This window comes from Exophiala aquamarina (genome assembly GCF_000709125.1).
Source record: "Exophiala aquamarina CBS 119918 chromosome Unknown aczIA-supercont1.4, whole genome shotgun sequence".
In the NCBI taxonomy this organism is placed as follows: Eukaryota; Fungi; Ascomycota; class Eurotiomycetes; order Chaetothyriales; family Herpotrichiellaceae; genus Exophiala; species Exophiala aquamarina.
In genome coordinates this window covers 983,484-1,004,674 of record NW_013550584.1, presented here as the reverse complement: position 1 = coordinate 1,004,674, position 21,191 = coordinate 983,484, and the positions used below count along the sequence as shown (strand labels likewise).

The 21,191-nt window shown below is 51.2% G+C and overlaps 9 protein-coding genes across 9 annotated transcripts; 3 read left to right on the top strand and 6 right to left on the bottom strand.

The window, feature by feature from the left end:
• Nucleotides 1-767: 767 nt before the first annotated feature.
• A1O9_05480 (uncharacterized protein) lies at nt 768-2,681 on the bottom strand (the record flags this gene model as incomplete). Its single annotated transcript, XM_013404698.1, has 2 exons — nt 768-1,011; nt 1,102-2,681. 2 exons carry the CDS (start codon nt 2,679-2,681, stop codon nt 768-770), a joined length of 1,824 nt encoding a protein of 607 aa, XP_013260152.1.
• A 164-nt stretch (nt 2,682-2,845) lies between these two features.
• A1O9_05479 (uncharacterized protein) lies at nt 2,846-4,228 on the bottom strand (the record flags this gene model as incomplete). The annotated part of the gene is made up of 1 exon (XM_013404697.1): nt 2,846-4,228. The coding sequence occupies one exon, from the start codon at nt 4,226-4,228 to the stop codon at nt 2,846-2,848; it is 1,383 nt and encodes a 460-aa protein (XP_013260151.1).
• A 1,531-nt stretch (nt 4,229-5,759) lies between these two features.
• A1O9_05478 (uncharacterized protein) lies at nt 5,760-7,214 on the bottom strand (the record flags this gene model as incomplete). The annotated part of the gene is made up of 1 exon (XM_013404696.1): nt 5,760-7,214. The coding sequence occupies one exon, from the start codon at nt 7,212-7,214 to the stop codon at nt 5,760-5,762; it is 1,455 nt and encodes a 484-aa protein (XP_013260150.1).
• Nucleotides 7,215-8,448: 1,234 nt separating this feature from the next.
• Nucleotides 8,449-9,246, bottom strand: A1O9_05477 (uncharacterized protein; the record flags this gene model as incomplete). The annotated part of the gene is made up of 1 exon (XM_013404695.1): nt 8,449-9,246. One exon carries the CDS (start codon nt 9,244-9,246, stop codon nt 8,449-8,451), a length of 798 nt encoding a protein of 265 aa, XP_013260149.1.
• A 1,603-nt stretch (nt 9,247-10,849) lies between these two features.
• Nucleotides 10,850-12,703, bottom strand: A1O9_05476 (uncharacterized protein; the record flags this gene model as incomplete). Its single annotated transcript, XM_013404694.1, has 2 exons — nt 10,850-12,302; nt 12,357-12,703. 2 exons carry the CDS (start codon nt 12,701-12,703, stop codon nt 10,850-10,852), a joined length of 1,800 nt encoding a protein of 599 aa, XP_013260148.1.
• Nucleotides 12,704-13,129: 426 nt separating this feature from the next.
• A1O9_05475 (uncharacterized protein) lies at nt 13,130-13,908 on the top strand (the record flags this gene model as incomplete). Its single annotated transcript, XM_013404693.1, has 2 exons — nt 13,130-13,393; nt 13,453-13,908. The coding sequence occupies 2 exons, from the start codon at nt 13,130-13,132 to the stop codon at nt 13,906-13,908; spliced, it is 720 nt and encodes a 239-aa protein (XP_013260147.1).
• Nucleotides 13,909-14,074: 166 nt separating this feature from the next.
• Nucleotides 14,075-14,908, bottom strand: A1O9_05474 (3-oxoacyl-[acyl-carrier protein] reductase; the record flags this gene model as incomplete). The annotated part of the gene is made up of 2 exons (XM_013404692.1): nt 14,075-14,309; nt 14,367-14,908. 2 exons carry the CDS (start codon nt 14,906-14,908, stop codon nt 14,075-14,077), a joined length of 777 nt encoding a protein of 258 aa, XP_013260146.1.
• A 571-nt stretch (nt 14,909-15,479) lies between these two features.
• On the top strand, nt 15,480-16,455 carry A1O9_05473 (uncharacterized protein; the record flags this gene model as incomplete). The annotated part of the gene is made up of 2 exons (XM_013404691.1): nt 15,480-15,642; nt 15,779-16,455. 2 exons carry the CDS (start codon nt 15,480-15,482, stop codon nt 16,453-16,455), a joined length of 840 nt encoding a protein of 279 aa, XP_013260145.1.
• A 1,226-nt stretch (nt 16,456-17,681) lies between these two features.
• Nucleotides 17,682-19,869, top strand: A1O9_05472 (acetyl-coenzyme A synthetase; the record flags this gene model as incomplete). The annotated part of the gene is made up of 3 exons (XM_013404690.1): nt 17,682-17,746; nt 17,875-19,348; nt 19,402-19,869. 3 exons carry the CDS (start codon nt 17,682-17,684, stop codon nt 19,867-19,869), a joined length of 2,007 nt encoding a protein of 668 aa, XP_013260144.1.
• Between the last annotated feature and the right edge of the window lie 1,322 nt (nt 19,870-21,191).

Here is a 21,191-nt window from a genome sequence, read left to right as displayed (position 1 = left end):
GTGGTGGGACAATGAACTCCCATTCGAGCCCGCGTTTCAAAGCTGCAACAGAAAGTTATACTGATGACCTTCCTACTGATAGGGACGAGCCCTTTTATCAATATGGTATTTTCGAGAATCAAACTCCCCATGTCAATATTTCAATGGACAGAGACGATGCCAATGGAGTTGATGCCACAATAATGTTGGATTTTGGCTCTATCATTAATATCATATCACGTCAAGGACTTGCCTCGCTTAAGCTCCGAGATGACCGTCTCTCCCCGGTCAGGTTAGAAGCCCCATCACCACATACGGGCTCGAAATGATTAATGGAGTCACTGTGAAAGAATCGGTCACGTTAAGACTCAAAATTGCAAGTACAGAGAAGTTTTTCAGCGAAGAGGTTCTCCTGTGGCCAAATGAAGGCCCTTTTTTCGGTCTCCTTCTGGGCATAAACTCAATGATGCAATACCTTCATCTGAAGCGCATACATTGTAGTCAATGCGAGCGCATAAATGTCTAAGTATTAGCCGCATTTCACTCCCAGGTTAGAATGGAGGTGGGAAGAGTGAGCGTCAGTTCTGCAGGCTCAGACTACACTATATCCAGAAATTTAAGCTCCCGCTAGAAGGTGGCGATCGCTTCAGCGAGCTCTCCAGGGTGCTAATAGTGTTTGCATCGATCAGAGTAGCAGTGCCAAGCTCTCTGATGTTACCAACTCTATAAGAGCTTGGTCCCGCGACGCAGTGGAAAGCTACGTGTACTTTGTCGACGTCTAGGCCACGCTATCTCGACCTGGAGATGGCGCAGCGGATGACAACGGCTCGATACGCTTCGATGACACGATCAGAGGACATTCCAGGAATGCGAAGTGGCTTGGACGTGGATGGACGCTTCAGGAGCTGCCGGCGCCCAAGACAGTCTCGTTCTGCAACAATTCCAGGGAGATCATCGCGTCTAAGGCGGAGATTGGGGAGGAGTCGGTGCTGATACCCAGAGCCCCGCTGATTTTTCTTGATGGTAGGGTGTCTATGTTAATCTCTCAGTGCCTCCGAAGTCTCTGGAAGGTGCAATATGTAACCAACCTCTTACAACCACATTCCTCTTCAGCTGCGTTACCTGATTTCGAAAACAGTCGAGTCAATTGGCTTTGCATTCTCATCTCCAGAGTTCCCGTTCTGCACCGACATGGCTTCCCCGTCCATCATGCCGTGTATATAGCATTCCCCATAAAGCTGATAACTGTAAAACCGGTCCTTCCCAAGCGCTCGTTTGACGTTTTCCCTCAGTTTCGCCTCGTACTCCTCCTTCTGCTCTTCGGTCAGCTTTTTCTTTCGTTGTTCTCGTACGAGCTCGGGTTCGGCTTCATGGACGTGGTCCTGGCCTTTCTCCTGGCCCTTTCCTTCCGTCCTTTTCTTCATTTCTGCTTCGACCTCTTTTCGAATGCTCTCCTTTACGTCCCTGGTTCTCTTCTTCCATCGGCGGAAATATCTCAGTGAGAGTTCAAATTCCCGCCAATTTACATTCGGTTCATCCCAAGCATGGTCCTCCTCAGTCATTGCCTTATCGCCTTGTTTTCGCCGCTGTTCTCTTTCCTTTTTCTCCGCTCGCTTGCCGCGCTTCCAAGCATCGAATTCACGATCAATTCGCATGATGCAATACCAAAACAATTCACGGCAATGCTGGACATAGACTTTTCTGTCTCTTATCTTCAGTACGCCAGCTGTCGACTTCTTGACGACCAGGCTTTTCGCTTTTGCCTCCTTCTCCTCGGTATCTTTCTTCCACTTTTTCCGCCACTCTTTAGAGGTTCTCGACCGCTTCCACTCTTCCCGCTTTGTCATTTCCCATTGTTTGTATTTCGCCTTGTCATCCTTCCATTTTTGCTGAAAGAATTCTCGGCGCCTAACATACGCACGATAACACTCTGCCAATTGCTTCTTCAGGTATTGGAGTTCCCATGCTATCTCCCCCTCCATTATTTCTTCTCTCTTTTCCTCGCTCTTGCGAAGAATAACGGGCACGCTGCATCCGTACAGGATGCAAACCTTGTCGCCAGGCTGGACGTTTGGACCGGCTAAACCGAGCTTTCCACTTTTCGTCCTGACCAACGCCCTGTTCCAGATCACGGCCTGCACCCTACGACAAAATTGTGCGATCACTGAGCACCTTTCGTTGTTTATCAGGTCTGTCGTGTTGACGGCGCCACTGACGTAGCCACCTTTTTCGAAGGACTCCTTACACGCCCGTGCGTAGTATACAGGCGGATTCTTTCCATCTCTTCCCCGATCGGCTACAATCGTGCGCCAAAACTCATCCGGCGGAACTCCAGTCCCAAGAGGCCAGCCCCCGAAATCCGCCCACTCTGATGGAATGGCTCCGCCTTGGGAGGAATTCTGGACTTTGTCGATGGTGTCGAATTCAAATCCTTTGACGTACAGGCTGAAATGGTTTAACCCGTTACTGGTTCGTTTCCGAAATCTGAAAGTCTTCATATCGATCTTCTTGGTCTCAGCAGCATTGTAATTTCTATGTGTCAGACTGGGAAGGCCAACCAAGGGATCTGCATTTTTGCGACCCATCTTCAAGCCAGGAATTCCTGCCTGTGAGTACATAGCAAAGGGTGCTCCGGAAAGCTGAGGGATCCAAGAGGCTAGTGGCATGTAGTGGTTCTCTGTGGTAATTTTTTCAACATCCATGGTTGGGGTGTTGGCTCGCTTGCGCTTCTGCTTTCTACCCGCCTCTATCTGGGGGTTACTTGGTGCAGTATTTGCTTTGGGGCCATGAACAGCTGCCCTTTTCCCAATCCTCTCCTTTTTAGCCTGTTCTCTTTTATTAGCCTTGATTTTTGCATTTCGTCGTTCTAAGATTTTCGTTCCTCCGTTGCCCAGGGTCGGAAAAGGATGTCAAGTGCTCGACTGGGATCAGTGTGAAGGGAGCGATGGATACAAAATTGGATGAAGTCCTTGCACACATCGACATAAGGTTGTTCGTAGTCAACATTGAACCGTTTCTTCTGCGTGAATCTTTCGAGTACGTCCTGGGTATGATCCAAGTGCTTGCTTGATATTTGTTGGGCTCGAGGAGTGGTGTCTCTCGCAATTGCAAGCAGTGCGTATATGGTGTCATGTTCAACGGTGGTATCAAATATAGACAAGCTCGAGACAAGGTATTCAAGGCCCAACAATGGCTGCCCTCTAATTATCTGGGAATTTACTGTCCCGTCCAGACTACCGGCCTCGGATTCACCGTCTGTCAAAGCTTCCAAATCGGAGTCCATGTCGAGTTCGGTGTCCAGATCAGCCTGTCCGACTGGAGACGTCGTGGGTTGCTGCAGCTCTTTGTAGTCTCGAAAGAGGCGTCCAGTGGCATCTACCAACAGGCTCGCACCCAGTGCTGAGACGTATTCGAACCATCCAGGGACATGATAGTATCTAGGGTCCTTCTTCATCACCTCTGAGAGTCGATGTGTTGCGGTTTCGACTTCGACAAATAGCTCGACCGCTATTGCGAATTTTCTCCAGGAGATTTTATCGCTCCCGCAGTAGATAAGAGCCCGCTGGGCCAGTGAAATTTCCTGAACTACCCAGCGGCGCGAAAACCATGGCCGTTGCATCAGTTCGAGGAGTGCATTCCACTTCGTGGTGTCTGCTTTCTTGTCACATAGATCATCAAAGTTTTGGAGTTGGAGGACTTCATTCTTGATGAAGCTGAGTGCTAACCGACTCGATTTAGTAGGATCCCCAAGCCAGATGCAGACACGCTGGGCCTTGCCGTAAATGATGGACATCATTTCTACCTGGTGATTTTTCTCTTCTGGGTGAAATTGATCGATGCATACTGCATCAATCCAAAGGTAGCGGTCATTTTGGTAGTGTCGTAGAGCCTGCAAAGCCGAAACGAGATCAGGCTGGACGTATTTCGCATAGATTTTGCTGCCTTTCCGGATATTGATGTAAGCGGTCTCAGACAGAGGTCCCCAGCACCAGGATAGTGCCTCATATGGGCGTGCTATTTCATTGTCCAGAGAGGTTTGTATCAGTTCACACTCGACCTGGGGGTTATTAGGGTTGCTAGAGAAGAGCTTGAGCACACGGATAGAGCTTCCATTCTTGTCAATCGGTTCATAGTGGGCAGACGTGTACTCAGGGGGCCTTTTTGAGCTTCTTTGATGCTTAGTTGGAGTGGATGGTGCAATCGTGGTTCCTTCCACCCCTACGTCTGTGAGGTATCTTTCCTGTGACATTGTAGACCACAACAACTGATAAAGGGACGCTGTACGCCCAACGCTCCAGATTGGTGGGGTGATCCGCAGATAAAATCAAAAGATAAGCTCTCCTTCCCGGACCTCTCGATCTTCGTGTCGCACATTTCGTTTACTGCCTCGGTCAATCGCTTTCTCTTCCTCCATGCTAAGGCCATGTGGGCACTGTGGTCTTTGTTTGATTGGTCGCTAAACTGGCCTGCATTGCTCAGGGTGAAAAGCTTGACATGGAGGCGGTCATCACGATAAGGCTGGATATTCCCGTTAAGCCAATTGATTCATCCCTTTTCATGCCAGCACTACGAAATCGTTGTGGCTGCTCTCTGAGTTCGTATAATTTGGTCAATAGGCTGATCTCGAGTTTTCAGCTGACAGGCTTGACGTGGAAGTCAGTCGTCAGGATAAGGCTGAAAAGTACAGTTTCGCCAATTGATTCAACCCTCTTTCATGCCAGCACTGCGAAATTGTTGTGGCTGCTCTCTGAGTTCGTATAATTTGGTCAATAGGCTGACCTCGGATTTTCAGCTGACAGGCTTGACGTGGAAGTCAGTCGTCAGGATAAGGCTGGACATTACTATTTATCTAATTGTTTCATCCCTATCTTATGCAAGGCTGCCGATCCGCCGTGGTTTTCGCTTCGACTTGTATATTTCGGTCACGGGACCGAGCTCGGACTTCCAGCTGAAAAGCTTTGTGCGAAAGGTCTCGCCAACGATTTGGGGTAGATATCGGCACAAATGGACGCCGTCAACAATACTGGTATATGGACGGTCTTCAATAGCCCTGGCTTTGGAGGTATCCGTTGTGGAGTGCTCACGGGTTAAAGTAATTTACACGTGTTGGAGTATGCTTATTGTAGAAATATGAAAACATGCCCAAAGGCTTGGGTGTACACGAGGAAGAGAGACAAGCTAGCAAGCGAATGGGAACAAGAAAGCCCCTTCAGGCCTCAATTAGGGCAAAATATAGGTTAAGGTTGTACTATGAGTACATTACCATCTAAAAAGTGGGTGTAGCTTTGGATCCGCAGCATTAGGCAACGAGCGGTCCCTACATGACAGGTTCACTGTGGGTTCAGCCCCACCTTGAGCGGACGTCTGTTAGAAGGCCGCAAAAGGAATACAGTGAGAGTGTAGTGCTTTAGTACAATTATACAGTGACACCCATAGGTAAGCTTTGGATTTTGAATCTTGGGGACGCGCAGTGGGGTGGGGTGAACCCTGGCCACTCTCTAGCGGCCAAGGCTGAGCATAAGAACGCAGTCAAGTCCATTGAAATGGGGTTTTTATCATTGATGCTACATGAGGCATCAGGTAGAGAGAAAGTCAACCCCGCCACCATCGGCTATAGGTCGCCCGCTGCAAAGTCTACTGTGTATGTACCGCGTTGGGTACACAGCAAGCACATCTCATGATGCTATTAAATCAGCTTCAATTTGTGTCAGCTCCTGAATATGTCGGACATAACCGCACCATGTCATTACGGCAGAACTCACTGACACTTCTGTCACATCCTACAGCTGTGCGCGACTCGAGAGAGAGAAGTTTTCCAGCTGCGTGTACATGTTATTTGCGTCTGTCTCAGGTAGCATGTCGATCAGTTGCTGAATCTTCTTGCATGCTGCTTCAAGAATCGTAAGTGTTTGTTTGTTGTGGGCGACTTGCTGCTCGGGATCGCGCGGAACAATGGTCTTCATTACGTCCAGGCGACTATGTCCCAACCACGAAGCTGTTTGTGGCCGTTTGAGCCAGGCTATATTGTTCAAGTTGGTCTGGAGCATGACGAGGGGAAAGTCAAGAGGCCTGTTGGGCATTGGGACAGGCCCACAGAGCTCGTTCTTGATCTTGTCGTCTTCGTAGGTTGCCTCGACATGAGCGATCATTGCCGCGCTGAACGTCTGCTGGCAGTATCGGACGGGCTGAAGTGTGATGTTGCGGCTTCGGAACACAGGCACCGGAGGGAGCTTAGGGATTCCTCCAGCCGAGCAATCAATGTAGAGTGTGTCCGGTTCGGGTTTATAGCTACCTTGTTCGAGCGTCACTTCTTCCCGCGTCACACTAGTAACATGGCCTTTACGGACAACAGATTTGATCTCCTTGAGTGCCTCAAACTCAATTTGTGATACCGTGGCGCAATGAAACATAGTAGGCACAACCTTCTCGTCCAGCTGAAGTAGGTTTTGCTTGGCCGCCTGGCGTTTTAGAAAATCTTCTAGCGAGGAGGCGGCCATAACTGACTCGACCGAACCTTGGACAAAAGCTCCGACTTGCGCGGCGAACTGAGGCCCCGGCTGAAATTTAGACCGGTCCAACAGATATGAATCGCGTGGTCTAATCCACGTGATTTTAGAGGCGTTGATGCCATTCTCCAGGAGCCACAGGCAAGCGTCCATGCTTGTTTTCCCACCACCAACAACAGTATAGCATTTGTATCCACGCGAAGCTTCAGCAAGATCGTTGGGTGTCACAATATCCACCTCGCTGGCGACGTCGTATGGAGCTGGCCGCATTGATGGAACAACAGTTCGGCTATAAGTCGCATCGACAATGCATGTGTCCTTGGCGACGCGGTACGTTTTCCCTGTCAGGATGGAGCGAAACTTGCCCTCCTCAATGTAATCGCACTTGGGGAAGTATTGGACCCGTCCTGAAGCTAAGAATGTCTTCCTCATGACCCTTTCGAAATAAGCACACACGTCGTCGCGAGATGAGCAGTCACAAAGGCCCTTGTTCCAGCCGAACTCCTCGATACCATCGTGTTCGAGACGCGTCGAGTTCACGCCGTACGAAGCAGCTGGTTGGTGTAGGCGGACGAAGGGGTAGGCAGTCGTCCAGTGGCCGCCTGGACGGGCATAGCGGTCGACCATAACGATTGTTTTCTTGCCCTCGGTGAGAATGGTGTCAACGAAGGCCATCCCCATAGCACCAGCGCCCACAACAAGGTAATCGGCCGCTATGAGCTCATCCATCTTCCCTGTTGTAGAAATTGGCTTCAGTAGAAATGGCGATAACACAAGAGTCAAGAGAACAGAACATAATGCACACGTCCTTTGGCGTTTTATCAAAATGAAGAAGCCTAGTCAGGTCAGATCGGTGGCCTGAATGAACACGTAGATTCCGAGACCTTCCTCCCTACCGAGTACGAGTACGGCGAGAGCTGACAAGTGGAGCTAATAATAGTCTTGAACAAGGAGCCGCTCTTTACTTGATGTTAGCTGTACTGTGCGTTATTGCATATCGTCTGCAGTAAACGTCAGCTCCTGTAAGCTATTCTGTAACATACGACAGAGAGAGAATCGGGGAAACTTTACGAGGCCAACATAGTAAGGTGGTGTGTTAAGTAGTGGATATGCTAGCTAAGAGATTGGTGGTGGAATGAGAGTAGCTGGGTTAGCTAGTGTGTGGAGGATCAGATAATCGTACTGATACTGTGTACATAAAGGCAGCGACTTATTCAGTGAGGCAAATTGGTAACCAAGTCCTATTTTGACCTTGGCTGCCGTTCCTAGCGGTGAATAAGCACCTCTGTTTATGGGCTTCAGCCAGTAGAAGTGACAATTCTATGGGGCAGGTATTGGCCTAGATCTAATCGAGGCCTTGGCTGCGCGTAAGCCTACAACGATCATTGCACATAGAAAAAGTGTCAGTCCAAGGAGACTTTAAAGTGGTGTACGCAAAGCCTGCTTAGTTGAGGAGATAGGAAGGCTACTTTTTAGGAACAAATAATCAAGGTATGAGATTTCTGCGATAGGATGCCGTATACCGGGCGCTGTGTAAGTTCCAATGTTGCAAAGGAGCTAGTGCTGTTGTTGCATGCTCCGCATGTTATGGTGAGATAGTGAGCATTGCAACCGGGATGCTTGGATGGATTATCAAGTGGGGATGGGGACCTTTCGTAGTGGTGGTGCTGATCATGAGGCTGCCAAGGGTGTGTGCGTGTTGTAAAGGCGCTGGCTCCGGGGAGGCTTCGGCTTTAGCATTTTGCCAGGAACCTCGGAGAGTATGTACTACGACCCTCGAAATAGATGTTTGTAGTATACAAATTGAGACTGCAAAGGAACCGCAACAATGCGAGGCCCGTATCGCAGCTCGTCTCATTTCATCATGTTACACAACCTTCCCACCGAGAATTGTGCTTGTTAAATATTTTATAACCAAAATACAGCCTTTGCAGGCAAGAGGGTATCTTTTTAAAAGTCGTCATCAGCTGTCCTCCCCGGTTTGTGCACCCTCAGGTTTCTGATGGCTGCCGTCCTTGATTCCTGGGGAATCATCAGCAGATTTCGTGAGCGAGCCCGGTATGGTCCACTCCCATTTCCTCGTTTTCCTTTTCGTCCTTCTTTCCGATGTACTCCTCGATCGCTCGTGCCGACCGCGACCTTCTGTACCAACACCGGCGTTGGACGTGGCTCGAGTTTTTCGTTTATTTCGTCCCGGAGAGGATAGTTCGTCGACCCGGATGAAACGGTGTTTGCCTTCGTCTCCGGGATTGTCGAGTCGCTGTAAAGATTCCTCTGATTCTGATGACGCTGTGTCTTCATCTGAAGAGGAGGTTAAATCAGCATGACGGGCGACATACTCCTTGGTCACAATCTCCTCCTCCAGGACTGGTTTGAATGATACCCGTTTTGGTGCTGGGAAAAACATCCTTCGACCATTGGTGCGAGGGCTTGCGCTTGCCGTGGCCAGCGACGACCGCCGGAGATCCGGAAGTAAAGGACTATTTTTCAATATGGGGTATACTCCAAACGGTAAATTTAAAGCATAAGGTGATGATGGTTGGAGATTGGTTGATCTTCTCAACAGACTCGGTCCTGGTGATGGGATGGTTGACACCGGGGACGGTCTGTACGTTAGGTCGAAAGTGTTATTGAATGTATTTAAAGTTGTCGGGGTGGCAGTAGTGTGAGCGTTGGCGTCGTTTCTCCCCGTCGTCGAGGCGACATATGTGGGCGCCAGATCGGAAGTTTTCAGAGACAGTTTGGGCCTCTGAGATGACATAGATGTCATGGACGCCAACCGGTTTTGAAGAGGTTCAAGAGGGAACATGGGAAGAGTATTAATCGGATCTATTCGAGATAAAAGATGAGGCGCTGCCGGAGCTAAAGACATGGCAATCATGTTGCTATGTGCTGGCGACTTGGACACAATGGCTGAACCACTCATCAAGAGCCAGAGGAGGTCTAGGCTATCTTCTCCTTTTGGAATGACGTTTGGCGCGCTGAAAAGAAATATTGATGGCGGGGCCAGAGCCGCTAAAAGGACTTTGGCTGCAGATTTAATCGAGGAAGCGAGAGGATAGGGTGTGGTGTGCATACACAGTAAGCACCAGGACGAAGGCCAGTCCAAATAGTACAACGGAAGGGATCGTACACATGGGACGGAGTTGTTCTCCACCCAGGGATGAGAGATGATGGTATCAGGTGCCTGGGAAGCCTCACCTCAGCACCACAATTGGAATAGGGACAAATAGTGACCTCGTAGTTGACTGTTCAAAATGGAGGGATATAGGCAGCTGATATGGCTGGAGGGCAAAGTGTTCGCAAGACCCTAACCAAAACCGCGTCATCCGCGTAAAAGCCACAATTTCTTTCCAAGGTGGACGCCACCCATACTTGGTACTCAAATGGCCACTTGATTTCTCGCACATCACCGGCCTGAGGAAAGAACGGACTTGCCGCGTGTGTGCGTACGAAAATGGCCAACGTGCGTATCAGAAAAGACAGGGATCAATTTCTATCTGTAGGGCTGTTGGGGTCTGGACAAGCTGGGGTACCTCAATAGTATACCGTACAAAGTATCGGCTAAGATACAGATCGAAGGACTTTGCGAAGGACACCGGACTTCCGTCGTATTGGCGGAAGACTTTGGCATCCAAAAACTGCGTTGCTGAGATCCATGACTTATGCTCTTGAGGGTTAGCAGCAACGAAGGCAAAAACATGGTCTGCGAGGAGATCGTCGCCATTGTCCCACAGGGCTACACATGGCTCTATTTCTGGCGAAAGCCGCCCGACTAGAGGGTCAATAGCGCAGGAGACGGGGCAAGTTGAAACGAACCAGCAAGGAGAGCCGTTAAGGAGGGCGGCTGAGCGCTGCGATTGGGGTCAAGATGACGGAAGGCTTTCTGCCAAATACGATTGCGAGCTGGGATGGTGGACACGGGGTGCTCCGTATCGCAGAGGTGGTTTGAAAATAGCCACAGGTGAAAGCTTGTACTTGTGTGGATGGTTGGGCATTATTCGGCTCGGAAAAATGCTAGGTCCGAGAGAAGCCATTTTCGAGAGAACATGCGAGTTGCTGGAAAGGGACACCTGTTGCTTCGGTCATAACCCACAGTTTTCTTCCTAGGCACTAATTTTGACGCCGATGCCTTCCTTATTCAAGGTACTCCGTACCCACGTACCCACGTACCAACGTACCTACAAAGGTATCGCGGTCTCGCCTTCGCCAAGCCACAAGTATTAGGGTACATATTGGCTGAGCCGCTACGTACAGCCAGTACTACCGGGGTAGGACGAATGTGCCGTCAACCGCTTGGAGACCTACAAGTGGGAAGTGTTTGCGAGGTGTGCAATGGCATTGGTCCATCCTTAGCTGGGTATTTAATTACTCAATTCATGGTATCGATGGTGCGCAGCCAATGCAAATACTGGAACGCATGCTTGACAGTACTCGCAGCGCTCCACATACGACCGGTCACTATCTTCAGAATCCCATCCTTCTGCAACTTCATCTAGGGCTAGATTGGCATTTGATGCATCTATCCCTGAGCTGCCGCATTCCACACTAGAAGCCTCCGGCACACGCGATGGAAGACCTTGTATCAGATCTGATTCGACGGTGACTCTGAAATCTTTGAGCAGCTCATCTTGATGCCGAAACATTTTCCCAATGTCCCGTCCCTCACTGTCTTTCGTCTCAGCTGCGGTCTCCGCCATATTGGTGGCTGCAACATTGATCAAGCTGAGATTCCAGCCGTTGGTTTCGTGTATTTTGCGAAACATCGGGATGAGCGTCTCCCCTACCAGTCTTTCAGCCAGCACAAGCGTACGTTCGTTCAGGCTGAAGACAAAATTTGGCATTGGGCCTGACCTGGAGATCCGGTGAAATGTCCTTGCACGTGTGCCGTCAGGTCCTGGCGGTGGACGCGGTCTGGTCGAAAGGCGAAGCGTACGAGGATGAGCCATCCATCTCCGTCGTGTACCGAGACCCTTCTCGTGACCCCAATCCTCGTCATCCTCGTCGTCCTCCAAAAGATCCATGCGCATTCGCTGAATAAGCCTTTCGCTGAGAAGGGTCAACTGCTCCTTGACTTGCTCAAACGTGTGTAGATATTTCATGTAAGAATCCTCTTGACTGATCTGAGAAGGTACTCGTTTGGTCTTCCCAACCTCGGAATCATCGATGCCATGAATCAAGTCCCACACCTTTCCTCCGATCCCTTTAGACGATCCAGGTCCTCCCAGGATAGCCTCAAGCAGTTCAGGGCCCATCCCGGCATGTGAACGCACGTCCCGGACAGAGACAGACTCTTTGGTACCTCCGTAAACGAAGCCTTGATCAAAATCAGGTGCACGTCCCAACACATGGGATCGTATTTTGTGGGCGAGCTTAAACCCAATTCCCGGTATCTTGCCAATATCATGATCATCCAAGAATTGTGTCACATTGCTATCGACTTGTCTGATCGACTCGTATGGAGGCACAATCGTCGTCTGGTTCTTCGGTTTGTTGACGTTGCCCACCAGCTTGGACAGAATTTTGTTGGTTGCGATCCCTACCGTTGATGTATAACCCTTGTCCGATTCCAACCCATGGCGCAAGTGCCTAGCAAGATGGGAACCCAGACACAAGCGCAAACTCAATTGTGTATCACTAGCAGTGGCAGTCTCTGGTGAGGCGGCAACTTTGGGAAAGGTGGGACCGAATACTCTGGAGGCATCGTACTCAAATCCAATGGTAGGGTCGACCTTGTCGAGGCAGAAAAAAGAATGAACTAGATCGTGGGGGTTCAACAATTCCATATTGTAGTCAACCATGTCGGTGCAGTCCAGCCTGCGCAAATTGTTAGGTAATGACATTCACTCGAAGCAGGTTCCTTTGACGTACCAGACCTCGTCGAATCCCAGCCGCTCTGCTCTGCCACTCCATATCGACTGCTGCAGGAACTTGTAGAGGTCTTTGGAAGCGTCCCGGAAACGAGTCAAGTCCTCACCCAAGATGATGACCACTTCAGGGCAAACCTTTTTGGCTTCAGTGATGAGCTGAAGCTTCTGCAGGCCACGTCTTCGAGCTTCGTAGTTGCAGGTAACCACAATCTGCTTCTGCTGGATGGCAAGAGGCACTGATTTTAGAGCAGGGTTCTCATTCTCGACGACTGATGCGTAGAAACAATCATAGTCGAAGTGAATGATTATCCGGTGGTCATCTCGCCGCGAACCCCGAGCCTTTTGCATTGACATTACATTGGAATGACAAGATCATGGTTGTCTTGTGCAACGAAGTCAGACTCAACAGAGTATAGTAGGTCTTGTAAGTTGTGGTCGAACGGGGTGGAAGCTGAGAAGGAAAGGTGCCTGCGGAGGGTTCATTTTCTGTACAGTAAGCAATGAGCAAAGCGCGTGGTGCTGCCATCAGGTCACGTGCTATGTACCACGTGCCGCGGACCTCCCCCTACGTATTCTCAACCCGCGGCGCGTCCTCCCCAACTGCCCATTGCCCAATAAACAAATAATAATAATAATTGAACCCCAATTCGAACGCGACCAAGATAAAACATCTTTCCCTGCTCCTTCACCCTTACAGCATTGTCACTCTACATGTATTGCCGACACCACTTACGCTGACATCGGCGCATTTGCGCCATACCCTATATCACGTCCATGTCTCAAGTGAACCCTTCCTTTCCCGGTCGGAACGTGTACTCCTCCTCGAGTAAACTACCTGACCGAACTGCCTTGAAAGCTGGCAGCGCTGCTGCCCAGCCATATTCACAATCTTCTCTCGGACGACGTCCTGACCAGCCATACCAATTTGGTCAGTCGGCTACAACTCAACAGCATGGCGGGCCCAGACCCAACATGGATAAAGAACCCAATGCGCTGAGCGAATTGAGCGAGGAACAGAGGGATGAGATTAATGAAGCAGTATGCGCTTCGTGGGTTTCTTCTATTCTTTGACCAACGACTGACACGCATGTGACCAGTTCTCCTTGTTTGACCTCGATCGAGACCGTCATCTCGACTACCACGAACTTCGGGTTGCAATGCGATCGTTGGGATTTACCGTCCCTAAACCGGAAGTGGCTCAAATCATGCAGGCCCACGGTGTGCCAAAGCCACAGTTTAAAAGAGGTCCTCCAGGGAGAGGCCAACAGATATATCATTCAAGCCAGCTTCTAATACCGCAAAACGCGTTTCAACGCGTCGCGGCGCAAAGAGTGTTCGAGAGAGACCCGACCGACGAGGTGGAACGTGCCCTATTGTTGTTCGATCCTGACCAAAGGGGCTATATCGAGGCTGAAGATATTCGGAGAGTGTCGCGCGAACTCGGAGAAACGGGCCTTGAAGATGACGAAATCCAGGCAATGATTGAAGAGTTTGACTATGATGGAACTGGCAGCGTTTCAAAGGAGGCCTTTTATGCTATATGTTTGCAATGAGCTACCTTTGGGCCTTGTTTCAATTTCAAGCTTAACGACGTGATGACTGGGAATTGAGAGAAGGGGCTTTGGAGGTTGATTGATCATCTGTGCCTTTTTCAAGGGGGGACCATGACAATTCGGTCCGAGGTTGCTGCCGTTGGAACTGTTGTGTGCGCTGAAGCTACTACCAGGGCAGCTGGACAGGACCCTCCTTCGCCTTACCTTTGCCGACGACCACATCCCAGTTGCCGATGTCCCGAGTGCCTCTAGGAGCCCAGTACGTGCCAGTCTTGTCGATGGAAAACTCCTTCTCCACCCAATCGGCCGTTATGCGGGCAGCATCTTCTGGTTCGAGAGCACCGCCCGCATCCCAGAATTGGTCGAAACCGACCCCCTTGGTCATTTCAGTCCTCATGAAACTGTGCCAGTCAGCATTGCCCGCCCTGTGACGAGTGGGTTACCATGGAAATAATGACCTTGGATGAATGGAGACCACCGCGATATCTTTGTCCTTGAGATCAAACGACAGCTGTTTGGCGACCATGTTCAATGCGGCTTTTGAGCCATGATGACCAAAATTGCCTCCACCTTCCTGTTCGTGCCTGAGGGTGATTGAGCCCGACTCGGACGATACAAGCACCACCTTACTACTCTTGGATAAGATGGACGACTTCACAAGCTCTTGTACCACGAAGATAGGGGCAACAGCCGAGAGAGTGTACATCTTGACCTCCTCCTCCCATTTGGCCTCACCGAAGTCCTCCGTCGCAAAGTAGCCAGCGGTGATGATCACTGTGTCGACGGTTTTGCCCTTGAGCGCGGACGCGAGATCAGACCCGGCACTGGGCTTTGAAAGGTCAATGTCTGGAATCCAGGATATTTTATCTGCTTTTGGGTCAGATGGCGTGTTGGAGGAGCGAGATGTTGCGTAGACGGTGTACGACAGCTTGGTGGCATAATATGAGGTCAAGGCCAATCCCAGGCCTCGAGTTGCCCCAACAACTAGAACGGAAGGCATATGGTCTGGCTCGAGCAGTGAACAGAGAAATATTTGGGTAGATTTGAATAGGAAGTTCTCAGTGTTAGGATCAGAGATCAGGGATGGTCGTTGAGAGCGAAGAGTCGAAAAGCAACAGCTTATAAAGTACTCGTAGGATCACGAATTGAATTGCTCTGGACCTGGGATATGATGCATGAAATATATACCTAGACTCCAACCGAGAGATAGTGATGTAAAATGGACATTGTGGAAAGCACATCATCAGCAGTGTACCTGTCTGGAAGGGGGTGCCCCTAGACTTTACTATGAGCTACTACTACCAGTGGTGCTGCGATAGGGAGCGAGGGGTTCTTCAGGCTACGTCATTGCTGGTGCTCGCGCCCGCGCTTCACTCACCGAACAGTCGAAGAGAATAAATTGTGGCCAGATTCATCAAACTCGCGCATTCACCCAACCTCACGAAAACGCACGCCCTTCTCGTTCCAGGAGATCCCAAAGATTTTCGGATTGCTTTTGGACTGACAGACGCCTCGTTTATCATTCTCCTGTCCCGTCCTCGGCCTGCAAATCGCGTGCAGCCCCGAGCAACATGACCAATACGCCCGACCCCGAAATCTCAGTGCCTGAAGAAGAAACGCCAGCTCAGCGTCAAGCGCGGATTCGAAGACAGAAACGAGAGGCCAAGGTCAGCAGCAATGCCACTGAACGTCTCGACAAGATCACGCGGTTGAGCGGGCGTACTCCAGAGAGCAGTGAGTATACCTTGAGCCACCGCAGATGAGAAGTCAATCCAGAAGTGCCTTGACCAATCATCGAGCATGGCGCGTGGAGGAATTTCTCACAGCTGGTTTGTTTCACCATGGCTTCGAGACTGATGTTAGACTACAGTGCGCAGAGAGTCTCCTGTCCCGACCCCACCTCGAACGATCACACCTTCGCCGCTCCCGTCGAACGAGATTCCTGATCCCGAACAGATACGTTTACAGCAAGAATATCTAAGATCAATGCTGAGGCAACCACTACCCGACGGGTCAGAAAACCAGACGCAACAGGAAGAGGATCCCTTGATGAAGATGATGCAGGCCATGATGGGAGGTATGGGAGGCGACCCAAACAATCCCAACATTTCTGCGGGCGGTTTGGGACTGGGAGCCGGACTATCTGCCGGAGATCTGTCCAAGGCTACTGGACTCCCGCCATTTATAGCAGACAAGTTGTTTGGAGGACCAAAGGCGGTGCCCAGCAAAGCCGAGATACAAGCGACGAGGTTCTGGAAAATGGTCCATGTGATTTTCGCCGTGATGGTAGGCCTTTATCTGGTGTCGAGCCTTCGTAAATCAACACTAGCGTTTGGCGAAAACCCGCCGGCTCCGGCAACCTTCCAGAATCCGTTCATCATGTTCGCGACTGGCGAACTGCTCCTTCAGACCACCAAGGTGGCGTCCAAAGGTCATTCGGGTAGAAGCGGGTTTGGGTTGTGGATACAGGTAATTAGAGACATCCTCGGCGACGGGGCGATACTTGTGTTTCTCATGGGAGCCGCAACAGCTCTGAAGATACTGTGATAAGCCTATGGAGAGGCTGGGCTGGACCCTCGGCCTTGTGATGAGTGTCCATTTCGGCTCTACGGATTTGGCGATGGTTCTACTAGTACGGAGTGCCTAGGTTGCGGAGTACGAGTACAGAGTACAGAGTAGACACCACGCAGCCTGAATCTGAAAGCGGACTCTGCTGTTTCATCCCGCTTGACAAATTCTCTCCAGCCCTCACACCACTGCCGTGGACAGAGCGCGCATTGAACATGAGATCCCCCAGCACTCGACAAGCCGGTGAAGCACATGATTATCCTTACTTAAGGAATGTCTGGGGCATCCGCAATCGCTGATCGGAGATGCGGAGACTTCTCACTGTGGCAACTGTCAGGCCCCAAGACGCTTCATGTGCCTTGAATGCCAGGGTGTCGACGAGCCTGGCCGCCCCCCAAACCTCGCACATCCAGGAGTACTCCGTAGACACAACGGCGCATATGATGCAACCGATGGTCGACGGGATAGGCCAAGCAAGACATGACGCTAGATCGCTGGCGAAGCTGAGGTGAAGTCCATTTAAGATGATGTCAAAGAGCGACCTTTCTGCATCCTCACTGGTGACTGGTGACTCAAATTTCTTGGGGATGCATGGCATTCATGGCATTCGAGGGCAATTATTTATCAAACGGGCGATTTCCAGTCTCCTAACATGTACGTCAGGGTCTGGTTAGGGACGCCCCAAGCAAACCGCCGTAGGCTCGTAGCTGATCGAGGGTGATCAACGCAGGGACTCATGGCGGTGCGGGGGCTGACGGAGTTGAATCGACGGAAGTCCTGTTGGCTGGAGGCGTCGAACTGGCCGGCGACGCCCCTCCACCCTATCCTCCATCTCTCCACGATTATTTACCCGAATTTCCCTTGCGGTTCACGGCCACGGAGGGCACGTCGAACCCAACGAAGCTACTTTCCATTCGGCCGGGGGAGACTGGCAGGGGTCCTGCAGACCTCTGCTGCCGCGAACCGACTAGCTGACTGACTTCTGGCCTGTGTTTACTACTTGCGAGTGTGTGTGACGAAATCCATTCTTACCCAAATATCCACAGAGACCTACCTGCTTTTCGCCTCCACTCGCGTGTCCTTCAAATAACACAACTGCCCACCCATTCCTGTCACCGCCCTCTCGACCTGTTCCTCTCATGCTCCTTGTTCCTTTTTAGCTTACCCAGCTATTGACTTGAACACGTGCCTGTAAGCTCAAAACCATGTCTGAAGGTGACGTCAAGCCTCCAAAAGGCCCCGTCGTGGTAAGCAATGCCCGTCGTGTTTTGTACAGTGTAGGAGCCCCGGGTCAAGTGCTAACGGTGAGGACAGCACGAGGCGCACGAGGTCGACACTTTCCAGTGGGTTCCCCTCAACTCTTCTCACAGCGAGAGAGAACGCTGACACGCTTCCCAGTGTACCCAAAGCTTTCTTCACCAAGGGCCCCGGCAAGGCCCACATCAAAGACCTCGACGAGTACTGGTCTATGTACAAGGAGTCGATCGAGAAGCCCGATCAGTTTTGGGCCCGCATGGCCAGAGAGCTGTTGACCTGGCAGCAAGATTTCCAGACCGTCCACAGTGGCTCCTTGGAGAACGGCGACAATGCCTGGTTCGTCGAGGGGAGGTTAAACGCCTCGTACAACTGTGTCGACCGCCATGCCTTTAAAAACCCAGACAAGCCTGCCATCATCTACGAAGCCGACGAGCCCAACGAGGGCCGCACCCTCACCTACGGAGAGCTGCTCCGCGAGGTCTCCCGTGTTGCCTACGTCCTGAAGCAGATGGGCGTGAAGAAGGGCGACACTGTTGCTCTGTATCTACCCATGATTCCCGAGGCCGTCATTTCCTTCCTCGCAGTCACGCGCATTGGTGCAGTGCATTCTGTGGTCTTTGCCGGTTTCTCCTCGGGCTCCTTGGCCGATCGCATCATTGACGCCAATTCCAAGGTCGTCATCACCACCGACGAGGGCAAGCGAGGTGGCAAACTCATCGGCACCAAGAAGATTGTCGACGAGGCATTGAAGAAGTGCCCCGACGTGTCCCACTGCTTGGTCTACAAGCGGACCGGCGCCGACGTGCCCTGGACCAAGGGCCGAGATTGGTGGTGGCATGAAGAGGTCGAGAAGTATCCCAACTATATCGCACCCGAACCCGTGAACTCCGAGGATCCTCTGTTCTTGCTCTACACATCGGGCTCGACCGGCAAGCCCAAGGGCGTGATGCATTCGACCGGTGGCTATTTAATGGGTGCGGCGGTGACGGGCAAATATGTCTTTGACATCCACGACGACGATGTCTTCTTCTGTGGCGGCGATGTGGGCTGGATTACCGGCCACACTTACGTCGTTTATGCCCCTCTCCTCCTCGGTGTTGCGACGGTCGTGTTTGAAGGCACCCCCGCATACCCCAATTTCTCGCGATACTGGGACGTCATCGACAAGCATTCGGTAACTCAATTTTACGTCGCCCCGACCGCGCTGCGTCTCCTCAAGCGAGCCGGCGATGAACACATCCACCACAAGCTCAGCAAGTTGCGAGTTCTAGGGTCGGTGGGTGAGCCCATTGCCGCGGAGGTCTGGAAGTGGTATTTTGAATCGGTTGGTAAAGAGGAGGCTCACATCGTGGATACCTACTGGCAGACCGAGACAGGTTCTCATGTGATTACACCTCTGGCTGGTGTGACACCCACGAAGCCCGGCAGTGCTTCTCTGCCCTTCTTCGGAATTGAGCCTGCGATCATTGATCCGGTCTCCGGTGAGGAGATTCAGGGCAATGATGTCGAGGGTGTCTTGGCATTCAAGCAACCGTGGCCAAGCATGGCGAGAACAGTCTGGGGTGCGCACAAGCGATACATGGATACCTATCTGAATGTGTACAAAGGATACTACGTAAGTGCATATGCATACGTTGTGGCATTGGACGATGGCTAATATGACGGCAGTTCACCGGCGATGGTGCTGGTCGTGATCACGAAGGTTACTACTGGATCCGAGGACGTGTGGATGATGTTGTCAACGTCTCTGGACATCGTCTGTCGACCGCAGAAATCGAAGCCGCGCTCATCGAGCACGATGGCGTGGCCGAAGCCGCCGTGGTGGGCATCAACGACGAACTGACCGGCCAGGCGGTCAACGCCTTCGTCTCCCTAAAGGACGGCACCGACCCCGGCGAGGGGACGCGGAAAGATCTCATCCTGCAAGTGCGTAAGTCCATCGGTCCATTTGCCGCCCCCAAGGCCATCTTCATCGTCGAGGATCTGCCCAAAACTCGATCCGGTAAGATCATGAGAAGAATCCTGAGAAAGATTTTATCCGGTGAGGAAGACAGCCTGGGAGATACATCGACTTTGAGCGATCCTAGCGTCGTGGATAAGATCATTGAAACAGTCAAGTCGTCGAAGAAGAAGTGAGTGAGAGAGCGAATACAATGATTGCACGTGAGAGTGAGACTGTTAGAGTGTGGCACCTGTAAGGATATACCCGGATTCCTCTGTTCCCTCACGCCTTTGGGTAGTTGCAAGCTTGGGGACATGCAACAATTTCTTCATAGCAAAATGAAACATATATGAACACTTCAAGTGAAATTATCGGTAATTCTGGTGCGAATTTCACATCACCGTGCTTCTGCCTAGTCGGTCGTCTGCCTGAAAAGACGATGAAACGGCCAAGTTTCCAACCCAGGCGGGCTGTGTACCTCGTAGACCAATCTGAATTCTCCTTGTATATCTCGTCATTGCAGCCTGAGGGTCGATCGAGCACTAGACCGTGGGGTTGACGATTCTGCGAGACACTGTTGGGTGATACAACGGCCAACATCAGGAGAGGAAGGAGACTGGGTGGCAGACAACGTCGAAGCGGCTGAGTCATCACTATGCGCCTTGGCAAGCTAGTGTCTCTTTAGGCCTAGCCCTGGAAGCTGAGCCTGCAACAATGGGCAGCACCAAAGAACACGCCGCAGTCTCAGACATACGATCTCCCTCCTAACAATTCCCCCATCTCTCGAGGGCGCGTTGCGTTGTCTCTGTGCTCACGCCGCCATCAATCCATCAGGTCAACCCGGATTACTCGAAGCATACCCGCCCCCTAGATCTGACGGCACTCTCTTTTGAGAGCTGTTGCCTGCTGGGAAGTCGTGTGTAAGGGTCTCGCTTCAAGTTTTCAATTCCGGTTCTTCTGTCTCTGGTCCCCCGGCGCGTCACACTGGAGACCTCAAAAAACTCACCTCGACCTATAATATCTTCGGTCCTTTTTAATTCTCACACTCCTTTCTTGAATCTCTTTTACACATCTCACCTTCGCGAAAATTGCGAGACGCTCTTCCATTCCTGCCAATATGTCGTTTGGCAGTGGGGGGTTTTCCTTTGGTGGAAACAGTAATAATCAGCAGAGCACCTTCGGGGGCTTCGGGAGTAACAGTAATACCAACACCGGTAAGTCAGGCTATTTTTCGTTGATTCGTCTCCATTGTGACTGATTCTCAATGTCCGTCTTAGGGTTTGGGTCCAACAACACAAACACAGGCAGTGGTTTCGGAACCAGCACCAACAATCAATTTGGAGGAAGCACTTTCGGTTCCAGTTCTGGAGGAGGTACGTGACCGACTTCACTGTTTTCCACTTCATCATTGTACAGGCAGTGCACTGCGCAGGCAGCTCTACTATCTCCGCGCTCCTCTCTCCCTTCTACACACTATGGCTGCGACTCTGTTCTACGCTCTTTCTCGCGCTTCCTT